This window comes from Stylophora pistillata, chromosome 13, assembly GCF_964205215.1.
Source record: "Stylophora pistillata chromosome 13, jaStyPist1.2, whole genome shotgun sequence".
NCBI classification, from domain to species: domain Eukaryota; kingdom Metazoa; phylum Cnidaria; class Anthozoa; order Scleractinia; family Pocilloporidae; genus Stylophora; species Stylophora pistillata.
In genome coordinates, this window is record NC_142531.1 from 5,723,648 (window position 1) to 5,740,668 (window position 17,021).

The 17,021-nt window shown below is 36.5% G+C and overlaps 1 protein-coding gene across 6 annotated transcripts in view; it reads left to right on the forward strand.

Annotated features, from left to right (window-relative positions):
* Window positions 1-501: 501 nt before the first annotated feature.
* The window catches only part of LOC111337758 (uncharacterized), a 29,009-nt gene continuing 12,489 nt past the window's right edge, over window positions 502-17,021 (forward strand). The window contains exons 1-9 of one of the 6 annotated variants that reach the window (XM_088743307.1): window positions 502-698; window positions 5,169-5,341; window positions 8,740-9,027; window positions 10,298-10,394; window positions 11,291-11,312; window positions 13,885-13,947; window positions 15,284-15,345; window positions 16,308-16,341; window positions 16,619-16,681. In XM_088743307.1, the coding sequence (XP_088599433.1) occupies window positions 5,240-5,341; window positions 8,740-9,027; window positions 10,298-10,394; window positions 11,291-11,312; window positions 13,885-13,947; window positions 15,284-15,345; window positions 16,308-16,341; window positions 16,619-16,681 (731 nt within the window). In that variant the 5' untranslated portion in view covers window positions 502-698; window positions 5,169-5,239. The other 5 variants (XM_022944119.2, XM_022944118.2, XM_022944121.2 and 2 more) reach the window with 5 other exon arrangements.

Here is a 17,021-nt window from a genome sequence, read left to right on the forward strand (position 1 = left end):
CGCTGATTTGCTTGTCTCTTCTCAATGGTGTAATAATGTTTTTGTGCAAGAGAGACCGTTTTTTTCTGGTAGCAGAAAGTTTTTCTGAAGAGACTTGCTGGACGATGATTCTGTCTTTGCGTATAAGGAGTTGTTGCACCAATTATCACGCCAGCTACACTTGCCATATGTTTTGAGAAACGAGCCAGGATTCATCGTCAGCTAACTAGAAGACCAGGAGCCTCCTAGACAGACAGTTGGAGGCTCGCTGGTCTCCTTCCAAGTGTAACTCGACGGATTTCTCTGGATACTGGAAATTACCAGAATGAATGAATAAAGCCCACCAAAGGAAGTGTCGCTCTCTCTGAAGGGGGAAAGACAAGGAACCCCAGGAATGAGGCTGAGTTTCAGATCCCAAAAGATACCCCGTGGATTAAAATCGCAAAGAGACTGGTTACTAGTATGTCTCAAAATGGCGGCAGTTTTGAGTCAACGAGTTATACGCGGGCAGGGGTTCAGCAGATATTTCAGGTGTGGAGCTACATTTTCAGGGAAATTTTCGAAGTTTTTGTTGTGGCATCGGACATGACGCTTGACTCAGGAAATAGGAGAACAAAAACAAAGTTCGGAGCGAAATGAATTGGCTGCGCCGTGACTTCGACAACAAGTCAGTTGAACATAACCACTGTTCGGTTGGTCGTGATGAAACAGGACTGAAGGTCAGAATATAATAGAACTTTCTTTTTTCGCTGAAGGGCTCGAGAAATTTTTAAGCTAGGATGTAAGATAAATAACTTCATTATAATTTGTGAACAATTGGCAACTCAGTCTGATCGATGACTGTGAACGTTTTGAACGTCTTGAATCAGTCTGCAGCTATATGCGATACCTCCTTAATCATTGCAAAGGTGTGAGTTCGGTAAGGCAAGATTAAGTTTCTCTAGGAGACACGGGTAGGCACATCCTCGGAGACCCAGGGGCTGAGTCGATTTGAAATCGACCCTTAGCCAGTCAACGTAACGGCATTTTCAGGTTGACTTGAAAAAGATAAGCAAAAATGTATCATCTGTGACACTCAGAAATAAAAATGTTGCTTTATTTAAATAATCTCCTGGATGTTACAGAGCTCGGACGCCCAAGTTCAGCGGTGAAAAAACTGAAGAAAAGATAAATAGTTATAATAATATTAATGATGCCATTGAAATAATATTAATCGTTCAAAATCTTATCACATGATATTACACTGTTTCTTGGAATGATTGAATCACCGTAAGCAAAACAAATAACTCGTTATCATAGCGATCTCTAAAAACTCTTGACACCTGCCTGAATCTGACAAAGGGCCAACACCGATACCGTTATACTCCCAACGACGCAGCAAAGCAGTTTCTTTAGGAACTTCGGCCAAAATTAAGGCTCGCGTATCGCATTTTTAAAATAAGATCGAATTTCTGCCAAAGGTTCTCACCAGAGTGTACGATATTGTCATCAATCAATACACTGACAGACACTGATGAATACCCACATCAGATCCAAAAAATCAGCCCTCTTTTATCAATACGACATCCACAGCTGGGCCAAATTCCAAAACATCCTAGACGTCTCAGAGCGGCCTGAAGGCAACAGCTGCACAACTGCTAAGCTGAATGCTATTTGAGCCAATTTGAGGATACACTGAAGCAGACAAGGCGTACAAAACCAGAATAAAAGCAAACAAAGAATTCACAAAGCACCGCTCCTAGCAGTTCATTTGTCTTCCTTCCGTTTTTCTTCCGCTTTGCAGTGGCTGTATTCATAGAATTAAGTTGGATAAAGATTTTCAAAGGAACTTCTCTCGAGTCAAATTTACGCAAGTTTCCTTTGCTTCTCTCCAGTTAGCTTTTTTGACCACCAAGACTGACGAGCGTCTAATTTCTCCAATCAAACATTAAAGTCACGAGAATAAAGGAAATGATCACCAACTTGCTATTCTTCTTGTCAGCACCCTCGGAGGTGTTTAAAGAACAGTATGGAGAATATACATACTGATTTTAGCATGTAAAGGGTTAGAGAGGTCGACAGGTGTGCAATTACTCTTTCTGTTCACAACGCTGTTAAAATTTCCTTCATCAATTTCCCAAAACGATTTTCTGTTATCCGCAGCACAAATCCCATGATACTGATGATATTGGTGGATCGAAAAAATAAATATTATTTCCACCATACCAAAAACGTCTATGGGAGAATTTATCGTATCCTACCGAAATCAAGCTTTCGGAACAGGATGTGGAGTTTGATCCAAAAAGCAGCGAACATGTGTCTATAGCGTTCGGTTGTGATATAAATGTAACCAATTTTTTTTTAAGGATATGTCCAAGATGGCGCTGGTTTTTCCGGGAATTAGTACTGTTTCAGATTTGTTTTGATTCTTCCTGGCCTGCAGGACCTCCGTTGTACTTTTTTCTTTGAAAAGGAAACAGATTAGAAAAAAGAGAGATTTCATGGAATAACAAACATCACAGCTGAATCTTGAGTTCTAGTGTTAAGTTCAATGAGAATCTGCTTTTCGAACACAAAGGGCGCCATTGTAATAATTTATCATCGAAATTAAATAATTAGTTTTGTACCTGAAACCCTCTGCTATAGTAACCCATTCTAGTTCTGTTTTCAGGGCATCTGCATGTGTTAGTCGCTTTAGAGATAACCTCGCCGCTCAATTCAGTTTTCATTAGCAGTAAGATTCCTAACTAGCGCAAAAAACGTTGAATCTTTTTCAAGTCGGTCAGATGTTTTTTAAAGTTCTCAGGGCGGTTTCATCAAACAGCATCATCAGCATCAAAGTTGTCTGACTTTCAAATAAATTATCACTAAAAAAATTGTCCCTAATTTTCTGAGCCGCAGTAGAGATCTAATAACTTTATCACAGTTTTGATTCGATAACAGATTTATCCGAATGAAGTATAACAAGTATTGTCTGCCGTCGCCTTCCAGTTCAAATGTAAAAAAATATATTAATTCGGCCTTACACTGGAGCCCAATACACTGTAAAACTTTCTTGTCGACGTTCAGCTGTCAGTTTATGATCTGCGTTCGGTGTCCGTATTGTTGGTTATATTTATGTTAAGTTCTTGACATTGTTGTGATAGAATTAAGTGTAAAGACGAAAATTTTTAAATTACCTATCTTTGTTGGCTTATAACTTGCTTTACTGAAGAAAGAGGCTTCAAGCTTTAAACTTTGCCATGAGACGACCTTAGAATCTTCAAATAACTTCGATTTTTTTTTCTTGTTTTGCTACTTAGCTCACTTTTATTTTTCCATGGAGTCACCTATTTAACTAATTGCGTTTCAGTGCTTCGACTATGCCTGTCTTTGCTTGTTACGAAGCCAAAGCACAAAACCAAAATTTCTTAGTTCTTGTAAATTATACTATCGTACACTTGCACTCAAAGTCCGGTTAGGATAATTTTCCAGCCTCACATCATTAACCAAAAATGTTTATGTAGAAATGAAATCCACCAGGCATTGAAGAATAATTCATTTCGATTCATCTCGGGGAGTATGGCTTTCCAAATTTTGGCACTTGAGTGGACAGTAATTATGTTTACTCGAATGTCACGGGAAAAGGGTTCTTTCTTCTTAGTGTCCGCGAGTTGCAAAATTTTTATGACCGTAGCCCCCTGTTGTTTAAAAATTTGATTAAGTAGTGCTTAATGTTTCCCGAAACCAAAGTAAATTACTTTTCGCAGTTGATTTCATTTAAAACTTCCCTTCAGCTGATCTAAAATTCAAATGTAATATTTTGATTCTATCTTGGAATAAACTGCGCGGAAGTCGCAAAGCGATAGTTTATCTTAAATTTTGTTAGAAATACATGATTTTGTTCGTCTCGCGTATGAAACCCTGGCTTATTTCCTTAGAGGTGAACGTTTTCGAAATAAGTCATTTAATCAGTTCGAACCACTTTTAGCCGACGACAAGTGTTTTCAACTTGTATATTGTTAGGATATATTAAAAATTCAAAGTGAACAAATTTCGCGTAGATCGCTCGGTTTTTGGAAATTTTGAGAGCGGTTGGAGTTTCTTCTACATCCACATACGTCCATTTACCAGATAGTGTTTGAATTTGATGATGTTCGTCGCGAGATTTTTCTCGGAGATAAGAAAAAAGTTTTCGTTTTCGTATCAATTAATGTTTAATCCAAAATTAACCCGAGGGTGCTGAGAGGCGCGCTGGGCATCTTGGGAAAGTTTTGTTTGGGAACTTTTTGGCACTGAATAAGAACACTAGGTCGCTCAAGTCAAAAAAACAACAGGAAAACTTCACAGGCGAGAGATCGTCTGCGCGGATAAAGCAATCGGACTGCTTTCCTGCCGTAGTCAAAGAAATCTGGGGTGAAGAATTCTTTTTTCAGCGCCTGGATTTTCCGGGAGATTTACGATACCGTAATCAGGTAACATTCCCTTGTTAGCTTGACTTCGTGTGGTGACAAAAAAACTTCTCTTGTATGCAAATTAATAGCATGTGAGCGAACAAAACGTAGAGTAAAAGCGAAAGAGAATTTCTATCTTTCCTGGCAGCGATTTTTCTCGGGTAGAGATGCAGATATCGAAAAGTTTTCCTCAGTAAGGTAACCTGAACTTGAGAGAAATTTATGGATTGTTGTGGTTCTCTTTATCGACTTCAAGCAGTTTTAAATTTATGCTTTCCCTTTGTTGATATATTTAAATAGCTGTAAAATCCATGTAAATGTTTAGATGTTGTTTCGCCGATGCACATAATAGTTTCAGCTGCAGGAACGAAGGGGTAACACAAGTTTCTTTCCGCTCGCGCGAACGAAGTGAAGAGCGAGTTCTGTCAGTTGGAGAAATTTCATCGGAATTAAATATCTGTGTGGAGCTTTTGACAAAATTTATCGCACCGGGAGTAGGAATTTTTTAATAATTTTTTCGTTCTACTCGGTTGTTCGTCTTTAGGAAGTAGTAAGTTAAATTCCTTCTTGCGCTGGCCTTCTATGCCCGCTTTGTTTGGGAAATCGTGTGTGGTGTTAGGCCGAGTCGCCAAATATTTTCTGTCGAGGAAAATTTTGTATTTTGACTTTGTGCAGCTTTGTGGACTATGCTTTATTTGGCCGCGCGTAAATATTGTTAGTTTAACTTTCGTTTCAGTCGACTGCTCGCACATTTGGAAACAATTTTTTTTTTTTTAGGTACAGTTCAAGGCGAAAGATTTTTTGCAAAGGGCTGCAAAGGGTAGATCTTTCGCAGCAGAGAACGAGTTATGGAAGTACCGCCTGATGCGAACGGAGAATTTGGACTTGAACGAGATGGGCAGCAAACTCCTGGCGTAGGAATTAAAAGAGACTCAATATCCTTCGATTTGGTAAGTATGGGAGCAGATCAGGCAGAACTTTTTAAATAATTAGGAACTAGTGGGCGTAAATTTATGTTTCTTGTTCTTGAAAAGTTTCAAAATAATTTTCCAATGTGCACGAAAGATGGAAACTTGATAGCGCGTTTAGTTATCGCTTCTAGCGTTCCTTGTATAGATTCGTTCAAACCTCTGGAAATCGTTACAGCAACGATCTCTTTCGCTACTGATAATTTTTTTCTCGTCAAGATTTGGGAAGTTAATTTTGTATTTTCTTTGTTTTGGGCGTTCTGGTCTGTTTAACCGTCCATCGAGGAATCTTCACGAGTCTGCCACGATTTTAAAACTTTTTGTACAGGGCGAACTAATTTGCATATTTTTTTCTTCATTCATTCGAACGCTCTTCGAAAACTTTTTTCGAATTAGAAATTTCTGGTTTTGTTCACGACGCTTGGCATCGGATCAAAGTTCGTTTCGTGTCGAGGTCTAGACTTGCTAAACGTCCTTTCAAAGTTTCGTCAAGATCGCAGGCAAAAGGACGTTCTGTAGATCTATAGAAACTATCTTTTCAATGCTTGCAAAATATGTTAATTTTTACTTGTACTTTCTCGAAGAAATTCTCTTGATCTGTGCTTATTTCCTCACTAAACTATCTGTTGAAGCTTATCGCAGAGAGTCAGCCTAGAAAATTTATTGATTAGGATTGATTAAATTTTGTTTTAGTTCTGTCTAGTGGTTTTTCTTCACTGGCTGGAAATCAGTGGAGATTTTTTTTACAGCGATTAAAACTTACATTTAAATAAGTAAACATTCGCAGTTGTTTTCGCCTACTACAAAGGATCGAAATACTTCGATGGATCGGAAGTTGCCCAAAGAATTTATTAGACCCTAGCGATTTATCAAGGCGATCAAATTGCCTCGAGAATGTCGAAAAATGGTCTCAATTGTGCAAGTTTTGGAAAGAAAAAGGACATTTCGAGAGTAAATGGCTCCTCATTGTTATGCACAGATGGTCTCTTCGCTGTTTTTAAAACTACAGTTCTCGATGTTTAGAAACTTATCTCGAATTTCGGTTTAAATTCGCAAAATCCCACCTTCCTTATCAGCAGGTATGTTGAGGAGATTTTAAAATGCGGCCAAGTTTTATTCAGCGTTTGCAAGGTTCATTCTACTTGCCGTTTGCTATTTGTTTTCAAGTGTTGTGTCGCTGTAATGGTTGATTTTGGCTACTATTGACGTATCACAGTTAGATGATAAATGTCAGTTGCAGATCTTGTTTCTTTACCAAGTACATTTACAGAGCTATTTCACTGAAATAGTTTCTCTGGGTGTCTTGCAGTTCGAAGAATGGAAATTCGAGAAAAGTCAGGAATTTCAAACAATTAGAAGACAGATATGATAAGAATCCTGTGAATACTCTGGGTGATATTATTTGCAGATGGGAATACAACATGTTTAAATTACACCATTAAGTAATCAATTTTTGTGTATTGTATTCATAAAGGGAGTTTTGAACTCCAAAGACCCAAGGTCTTCAACTTGATAACTTTTTTGTATGTGAACATTTGTGTCTGTGAGGCAAAATGTATTTTTAAAATGTTGGGTGTCAATTTTGGCACATGATCACTTCTCAAGCTCCTTATCTAATGTCGGAGCAAATTGATAGAAAGTTATTGAAACGGGACTAACCCTGACCCTTAGCTTTTCATTCCAAGCTGTGGCTTTCACCAAATGAATGGAAATATTTTTTCTGTCATTACTACTGGAGCATAAAAATCTGTAAGCAGAAAATTTTGGATTTTATGCAAAAGGTATGCTGATTTGCATATTTTGATAGTCCATGAAAGTTTGTCAAGTGCACTTTTTGTTTGAAAGATATTAGTTACTGAAGATCAAGGGTATGGGTTAAATGTCTTTTTATGAGGCACTAATCAGTTCTTTTGTGCACAAATAAAAATTGGAAATTTGGTCTCACCCGGCCTATAGGCAAACAACTGTCAATGTTTGGGGTCATCCTCAGTGTAAAATCCTGACGAGGTTTTCTTTGTTTCATAAGGTATTGTTTTGCTGTACGCTATTGTTAATAATGTTTTGTTGTCTTTGATATACGTTACTCGTGAGCTTCACAGGTTTTTACACAGAGGATGAGCCCAATTTTGCCAGCCATAAAATCATTATCGTGATTGTTTTTTTTCTACAACACCTTGAATCTGAAAACAGACTTTCCAGCTTTTCCTACTGAGTGACTGATTTTGCTACCAGTGGTCACTTATTTTAAAAATGGAGCTGGCTTTTGAAGAAGTACAAATCTATGCTCAGAAATGCTATCTTTGATACTCCAGAGCAATTTCAAGGCAAAGTTAAGTTCTGTCAGTTTCTGTGAATTTATTCATAACGTCTGAAAAAAGTAGCATTATTTTAAACTTTTGATTGCTTTTCAAGGGAGATAGGTAGGTGTTGGTAGTTCAAAAGCTGTTCAGTTCATATTAATCATCACTAAATGAAATAAAAAGTATTTGACTTGTGAATGGTGAAAAATAATGAGGTAATAATTATAAAGCCCCAGCAAACATACTAAATCTATTTCAGAAAACATCTATTATTCATTCAAACAATATATGATCATTTATGTCTGGAAAGTTTTATGTCAAAAGTTGAAGACTAGAAATACAAAACAATTCCTTCCCTCAGATCAGAGTAAAGCTGTGGAATAAGATACCAAGCTGTATAATAGATCTCCCAAACAAGGCTTTCAAAAAAGTCCTTTGCAAATTGCTATTTGATATCTTAGAAAAAGAGGATAACTATATTCAAATCCCTATGATCATTAAAAAAGTAGGTACATAGATACACCTTCTACGTTGAAATGTCTTCTTATCTTTTTCTGTGTGACTCTGTGACTGTGTTACTGTGTAAATAACAACTCCTTGTCCTAAGATATTAGACGATTTATGTTATTCAGGTACTTGTCTTGCCCCGCCATGATTAGCTTTCTAGCTATTTGTGGGGCAAACTATCCCACCGTTATTCTATGTAAAAAATCAAAGAATAAATTGTTGTTGATGTTGTTCTGTTGTAATGCCCACAGATGAACTGCAAAATGAAGATAATGTTGGAAAAGATGCTTGAAAAAATTCAAACCTTTACCTAACTAGTTGATTGCTACTACAAATTGAGTCACAGGGCTAGATGTTGCAGGGGGGGGGGGGGGCAAATTTTTGTGGGTTCTTTTTCTAAAGAACAAGAAAATGTTAACAATTAAACAGAAACTATTTTAAAATTTCATTTATGGTCTCATTTGGGTATTAAATGCATTTCTGCTGTAGGATGCAGTGCTAATTACTGTAGGGTGATCATTTATTAAGTATATATGCCATTTTTACTCAACAACAATTTTTTTATGTGAATAGGATTATGAAAAGCCACGAAAAGTTCCTAAGCTTTGTATCAAAATACCACCTTCTGGAGTCATCCCAGTCGACGGTGTAGAGTCTGGTGAAGAGGAGACATTTGGATCAGATGACATAGTGAGGGATTTGAGTCAGAAGCATGAAGAAACAGCACCAGCACTGAGCTGTCATACATGTGGGGAAGAGATATACAGTGAAGAGTTTGTTAACAATGAAAAACTCTACTGTAGTGAGGAATGTATGGAGAAAGAAAGTTTTGTTGTTGCTGCAGATACTACAAGAAAAAGGGTAAGATAGAATATTTAGAGATTCATGATGTAGGCTCTCAGGTGACGTAGTGGTTAGTATAACTGATTCCATTCATGACAACATATTGTAGGTTCACACTTGTCTGGGGTGATTGTAGTGTGTTATCAGGCAAAAAGCTTTACTTTGATAAAGATTACCGTTTTTTTTTTCTTTTGTTAACATCACCAGATAATAAAAGATCTGGGTTCTTCTTGAGAAACTGAACCCCAAATGTATGGATTTGGCACTGAAGAGTGCCAGAGTAAGTAGGGCTTGACACTAACTTTTCAACTTACTAGCCAAGTGGCTAGTGACATCTTAGATGTTTTTAGATGTTACGACAATTTCAGTCTGTTTACTAGCCAAACTGGTTAGTGGAAATTGAAAACCACTAGCCAAAACTGAATTTCTACTAGTCTGTGGCTAGTGGGCTACTGTTAGTGCTGAGCCCTAGTAAGAAATTTTATTTTGATAAAGGAAGATGATTTCCATTTTGTCTCAAGCATAAGATAAAGAATATTTGAGTCCAACAAGAAAAACTGAATTCCAGACCTCCAAATTCAATCCTCTAATTCTCCACAACTGAGCTATAGAGAGAGAACTATGTGTAATTATATTTACACATAGACTGTATAATTATATTTACTTAAAAGAGTGAACTCTATGTTTCATTTCGATGAGACAGATAGAATGGATACTTGTCATTGTAAACATTAATGGCATAGTTCTATCTGATTGACTGGTATTCAAAGAAGGAGAGCTGAAAATCTGGCATAAATTGCCACATCTGGAGCACCCACCTGGCTTGGGTGCAAACTTTATCTCTCTAGGTATCTTTTATCTCTATATCTCTATGGGCCATTTAACTGAGTTAACAACAAATAGCATCAGCTTTCTCTACTGAGTAGTCAGTGGATTTTGCATATGTGCATGTGTCAGAATTCCATGTGCACTTTTTTTTGAGGGGTTTGTGTGCTTTGAACCTGAACTTGCAGCATTGTGAGGAGTGGCAGTGCAATGTTCAGGAAGTCCCCCCCCCCCCCCCATTCCATTCCCTCCATCTTTCCAGTGTTTATTCAGTGTGACAAGTGCCTGTTTCTCTTTCCAGTATGGGGGCTCATGGCTGGGTTGCCAGGATTTGCCAGCCATGGGAGAAGTCACCGTCTAGGAGCTGGTTGCCAATATTGGAAGCTCCTGGATGTTTCAAGCACCTAACCTCCACTTACCAATGCAGTTGTTAATATACATTAAAGGGTTACTGTCTTTCTAGGTTCATGCAACAAGACAGACCTTTTTGTCAGATCTTGATAAGCCTTCAGGTGGTGTTAGAGACATGAAGAGGCAATGCAGAGGGCTGGGAATGGCAGGTAAGGTGTAATGTTATAGACAGAATATAGCTCAATTGGTCAGTGCGCCGGGTTGTGTTGTGCAGAAGGTCAAGGGTTCTAGCCCTGGCCGGACCAATACTCATGGTCTTAAAATAACTGAGGAGAATTTGCTACCTTTCTATAACAAGAAATGGATAGATATTCTAGTCTTCTTGGATAAGGACAAATAAACCGTAGGCCCCATCTCCTGCAGGGTTAGGGGTAGGAGACATTAATTTCCCACGCACAAGACTACTGTGTGGTGGATGTCCTCCCCTGGGGTGGGATGGGTGGGTGTTGGCCCTCAATAGCCCCTATGGGGAGTGGTCAATTAACCTCTGTATGTATGTATGTATGTAATTATAACAAACTGTTTCAAGACTTCAGAGGTAGTTCATCGTTTTGTTACGACAGCTCTGTTTCATATGGTCAAAAATGACCACACTCATCAGGTAATTTCAACAATTGACCCATGTATGTATGTACTGAACCAATAAAACTTCTTAAAAATGTTAGTTCATCATTTAATCAATCTCTTGGAGTTGCTATTGTGAATGCATGCACTGTGTTTGCACAAAGAATGTTTCATTTCTCAGCTAAGATAGTTGGGAAGGAAATTAACTTCTCTCACTTCAGCTAGTAGTAAACTAAACTTGAGGGTTATTTACCAAAAGGGCAGAAGGATATTTTTCAGGTCCTAATTTATTCCCAATTAACAGATGATGTCTCATTGTATCAGTGGCTGATTTATTGCTTCACAAATGGTAGCAAAATACTTTTATTGATCATATGATTGTTATTTATACATTATTTAGTAATATTAACAGCTGAAAATCATAAATTGGTTTTGATTCTTATATTCATTGAGTTTTTTTTTTCTTTCTTTTCACCTTTAGCTTCCATTCAAGAACTTATTGGGTAAGTGCTCCACTAATATAAAATTCCAGCTCCAAGGTGGTTAAAAGCTTGGGGCTACTGTAGATTTAAGCATTTTGCCTTTTTCTCATCTCTCTTTCCCTCTGTTTTTATGTAAACTATTTATCTTTAACTCTTTCATCACCAAGTGTTCTAAATAACAATTCAGCACGCTGCTCATAATGTATTTCCTGTGGCTCTAGCCATGACAATCTGCCACCAGTATAAAATGTTCAAAACAATATCTCTTTGGTAATACTTTTCTTTCTTCTCATTTAACCGCTCTGCTCAATACAAGAGGAATTGTCCCTTTGGTCACCCCTGATACGGTGAAAAACTTACCACTTACCACAATCACCTTTGCCTATAATTATCTTTGGATTTAGCAGCCCTTTCCCATAGGCAGTTGTCTTTTAATCATTTAGTTAACGTAACTCTTTCACTCCTGAGATGTCATCAGTAATTCTCCTGACTGACTGCAGTACAATTCTTAAGATGTCAGTTTGGAGAATTTGGTATTTGGATCTGCAGCTAATAATCTCCTAATTGATATTTTCTTTATTCTCATCACACGTCTGCTTGATATTGTATTGGTATTGTAAGGAAAAAATTCTGTCTCAGTCACCTGTGAGAGTTTAAGGATTAATAACTAATACTTCACACAACCAAACTTGTATAGCCTCTTTCCAAAGGTCTGGGCTGGTGTTGGTAGTAACATTGTTGATTTTAACTGAAAATTCAAGAATTAGAGTCAGGATTTTTTTTGCAATTCCAGCAAACTACATCCATCTAACTGGATGTAAAGAAAAATAACTTTTCACCCTTCTACTCCTAAGATCTCTTTGGTTATTCTCATTTCTTTCTGCCTTTCAATTCTTATGATTTTAATTTGTAGAATTTTGTATTGGATCTACTAATGATCCCCTAACATATTTTCCTTTCCTTCTCATTACTTGTCTGCTTAATATTGTATTGACATTGTATCAAGAAATTCTGTTTTGGTCATTTACGGTAATTAAAGGAATAAAAGAGTTATGAGTTTATTAGAGCTTGCTACTTAACTGAACAACTTTCAATAAGCATTCAATTTTATTGTGACAGTCAGACCCTTTGAATTCCACATAGCTTATAAACTTATGAATGCCAATATTACACATGCACTGCTATAGGATAAAAGGGATCTTAATTATTTTACTTTTTACAACATACCATACACTGTATGGAACAACACTTCTTGAAACAAAGAGCATTTCTTTATCAGTTTTGGTGATCAAGAAGACATATGATTACTTGTTTTTTTCCTATATTAAATGGGTTTTGAAAAATGTTTGAAAATTGAAAGTCTAGAAACTTAGGGTAAAAGCTTTTGAGTTTGATTCTCTGTTGTTGTAACTCGGGAAGTCATGTGAGAACTCTGAAAATAATTTTGTAATTATTCATAAGTTGCTCTCAAGGCCACACAATGACATGTACTAAATGGTTTTCTAACATAAGCATTTTATTGATTCAGCAAGTTTAAAACTTAGATCTGCAACTGCAGACATAATATTGTAAAATGAACTTTTGAAAAGTATACTTTATTCACAAGTGTCACTATTTTTCTTTTAATTCTACTGTAATATACCATGTAGTTAAAATAACTATTGACCAGTTATGTTTTTGAATCTATGGTCTTAAGAAGATGATCCCTTTAATTTGTGTCTTAAGGACATCAAAGACAATTTCTTCTTTCACCATTTTTCTTAATATGCAAATAAAATTTGGCTAATGTGGAGTTAAACATTCATGTTTTGAATAACAGTTAATTTCAATATTTAGTGCTTTGACAAGTTGTTAAGCTGTCTTTGATAACATCTGCTTCTGTCCATTTAGATTTTCTTTTCAAGACTTTAAGAACTTTTTTTCTTTTCTTTGTAAAGGGTTCAAAACTCACGTAATGTACTAAATAAATATTATTTTTCTCAACCCCCTTAGATTATTACTATTATCTAAGGATCAATGAATTAGATACAAAGTTTTTCCTTCCCTGATAATAGAAGCATCATTATGTAGGCGAGTGACAGCTGCATGCTAACAGGATCAAGTCACTTATAGAAATAACTGTGAGCCCACTTAAATTGTCCAGTTTGTTAATGATGCATTCTGTTTTTCTTGTCAACAAGATGTTTGGAAGCCTGTTCATTATTTTGACTCTTTAAAACCAATTAGGACTCTCAGGATGAGTAATGATTATAACAAGAAAGACAAGGCGTGGATAGAATTTTGGATAAGATTCAAAGAGTAAAGAATTTTTTTTTATGTATTTTTATGGTAGTATTGTAAAAACATGATGCATTTCCTTTAAAAGTATGGTAATTTATCATTAGGTTTGTGGATTAGTTAAAGATCAAGACATAGTGTAGCTATTTCCATGTATATGATATCAAGTAGGTTCTTATTTTATAAATGTCTGCTCTCTTTCATAATAATAATAGGAAACAACCAGGCTTGAACATTTCTTGTAGTGTCTGGTGGTAAACATGTGTCTTATAAAATATAATGTAAAATTTTTGCCTGTCTTCATTTTCAACTTCAGGTGTCCTACACCAGGATGTGATGGAAAGGGACATGTTAATGGAAAGTTTGCATCACACCGAAGGTTAGAGATAGGATTAATTAATCATTTGTCAGACTTTATGTTTGAGATATGCTTGTTATGCAGAAAGTGGTTCAAGATATTGCACAGGAGCAAAAAAAATATGGAAGGGGGCCAAAATATGACATTTTATAACTAAAACTGTTTATAAGTCTGGGTATGTTATTTTCAAACAAAGGTCTCAACATCTAGCAAGTCTCAAATTTTCCTGTTTGCCACCCCGTATGATTTTTTTAAAAGAGGCTCTCTAACATGAACTCTTTGTCTCCTAAGAGTGACCAGCATCTAATTTCTCCTTACAATATCACCCCTTAATAACACATTCAAGTCACAAGGATAAAGGAAATGATCACCAACTACAGAAGCTCTTGATTGTCAAACAAATTCTCCTTGTCAGCACCATAGGAAATGTATAGAGAACAGTATGGAGAATATGCATACTGATGTTCAGGTGTGAAGGGTTAATAAGTACGTAATTCACAAATAAGTGCAGGGGTTGAGTGAAATACTGTCTTTTCCACAAAGGATGAAAGAGAAGAAGCAAGGAAATCGCATTCATATTTTTAAGTGATCGTTATACAGAAATCACTTTTTAATTATTAAGTTGGCTCAGCTGTTTTCTGTGAAAACACTATTGCTACACTGAATATCACCTGATAATAAAAGATCTTTAAGGTTAAGGTCTCATGTGTGAGCATTAGTAAAGGAGCTATCAGTATATAACAATTATAATAGCAAAAGTCATTTCTTGAGGCATGTATGAAAAACTACCATTATCTTGTTAACCCTTTGTTTTCCAAGATCCGATTGTTAATTCTCCTCTCTAACTGGGACACATTTCCATGTAACTTAGTTAAGAGGATCTGGTGGTAGATCAAGATAACAATTTCTACCTAATAGATTTGAGGATTCTTATCACCTGTTTGCTGGATTATGTTTGGATATTATAGCAGGGCTCCCATACACGCAAAGCATGCGTGGGACAGAGCCCCATATCCATGAAATATCATCAACCTCTTTTTGTTTGATTGTCACGTGACTGACCGAGCATACGTATGTATATGCCTTCGGATTCTACAGGTAGGGAAGGGGAGACTATCAAAACAAAGGGAGGGGTGTCTCAGGCGAGTCTCGGCAAATGCACATCTTTTATGTCATCATTAATATTACGAACTTGGGAGCTCCACCTTTAGGCTTGGCTAAATCTATATGTTATTGAGATGTTGCGTGTTAAGGCTTAAGACTACAAAATAGGAGTCAGGCAAGATAGGAAAAATTCAAATGACTGAAGCAGTAACAGAGTTGAACATGTAACCGAGTTCTTCTTGTTTGATTTCAGTGTCTATGGCTGCCCATATGTACAGAAAACCAGTAGGAGATTTTCCAGATTCGACAGTGGAGGTATTTAGACTAAATTGTGAACTGCTTTTCCTAGTTAATTTTTGGCTAGAAGTTGGTAAAGGCAAAAAAAAAACTGCTACTTACCTCTTACTTAAGGTCCATACTCTAAGTTACCTATCAAGACAGATCTCCCCTTTGATTTATGGTATGCTCACAACTCATAAATAGAAGCGGTAAAAACTAAGATCAATAATCACAGTACAATGCTAGCTAGAGAAGATGAGGGTTGTAAGATCTTTTTTATATCTGTACTGTGTGTCTAAAGGGTTGCAGAGATGATCAGTGATAAAAACAAGAGCTTTAAACAACAACAAAAACAGCTTGAATGTTTAGCAAGCCATGCAGAACAATATGACTTGCTAAACTTACCATGCACAAAATGCTTAGTCCTTTATCTTAAGAGTGACCACCATCTAATTTCTCCTTACATTATCACCCCCAAATCGCACATTAAGGTCATGAGAATAAAGGAAATGATCACCAACTAAAGAAGCTCTTCATCGATAAACAAATTCTCCTTGTCAGCACCTTAGGAAAGGTATAGAGAGCAGTATGGAGAATATGCAAACTGATGTTAGGGTGGAGAGGGTTAATTGAGAGAACTAATAATAAAAGCAGTTTGTCTCACTTTTATTATCAACTTCTTGTCAACTCTTTGTTTTACTCCTTATGGCAAGGCAACAAAACAGCCTGAATGTCTGAAGGAGCTAACATAACTTCCCTTTTCAATTAGTGTTTTTTGTTTGTTTGTTTTGGTTAGTCTGTGCATATGTACCATAAATCCTCTAATAATCCCACTCTTCAGAGGAAGAAATTTATCAAGCTGTCCCACCAAAACTACCTGAAGTGAATAAGTCCCTGGGGGGGGGGGGTGGGGGGCTTATTAGAGTATTTATGGTATGCAAAATATTGGTGCATTATATAGTAGCCACATGTTTATGATCCTTATTTTGAATTAACAGACAATGATGCTGATGCAACTTCAGAAACATCAAGGTGACTAATAAAAATGGTTTTGTTTTAAACCAGTGAAGGTTTTGGTCATTTAAAAGTTTTTAACACAAATAACAGTTTGTCATCAACCTGGACACTGATTTCCATACTGTTTCCATAATTTGTTCACTGTGTATATGATAAAATTGAAAATAACAGGTATAAGAAGCTTTCCAGTACCAACCTCAGACAATCAGTACAAAGACTATGCATGGCTGTTCACACAGGCTCCCCTTGTATTCATTGACCCTTAATCTCTTTTTGTGTTTATGATATACAGGTGTCCCACTCCAGGATGTGATGGTTCAGGACATAAATCTGGATTATTTGCTTCCCACAGAAGGTCAGTATCAAATGCACAATTTTACAGTTGTGTGATCATAACATGTGCACATCAAGACATGGAAGCTTTTTTAATATAATTATATATATTCCAGACATGTCAAAGTGTGCTATGTTTTGATCATCAAGTCTGAAGACATGTCATTTTTTTTGCAATATTTCTCTGCAAGTTCTATTAGAAAGGATCACAAAGCAACTGTAATAATAAAGACATTTTTAAGACCATGTACTTGAAGTAGTTAAGGTTGTACAGACCTAAATTATCAAATATACGAGGAGTGTTTTCCTATATCACTCACAACATTGTCTCTAATAGTCACTGCAAATCCAAGCTTTAAAAA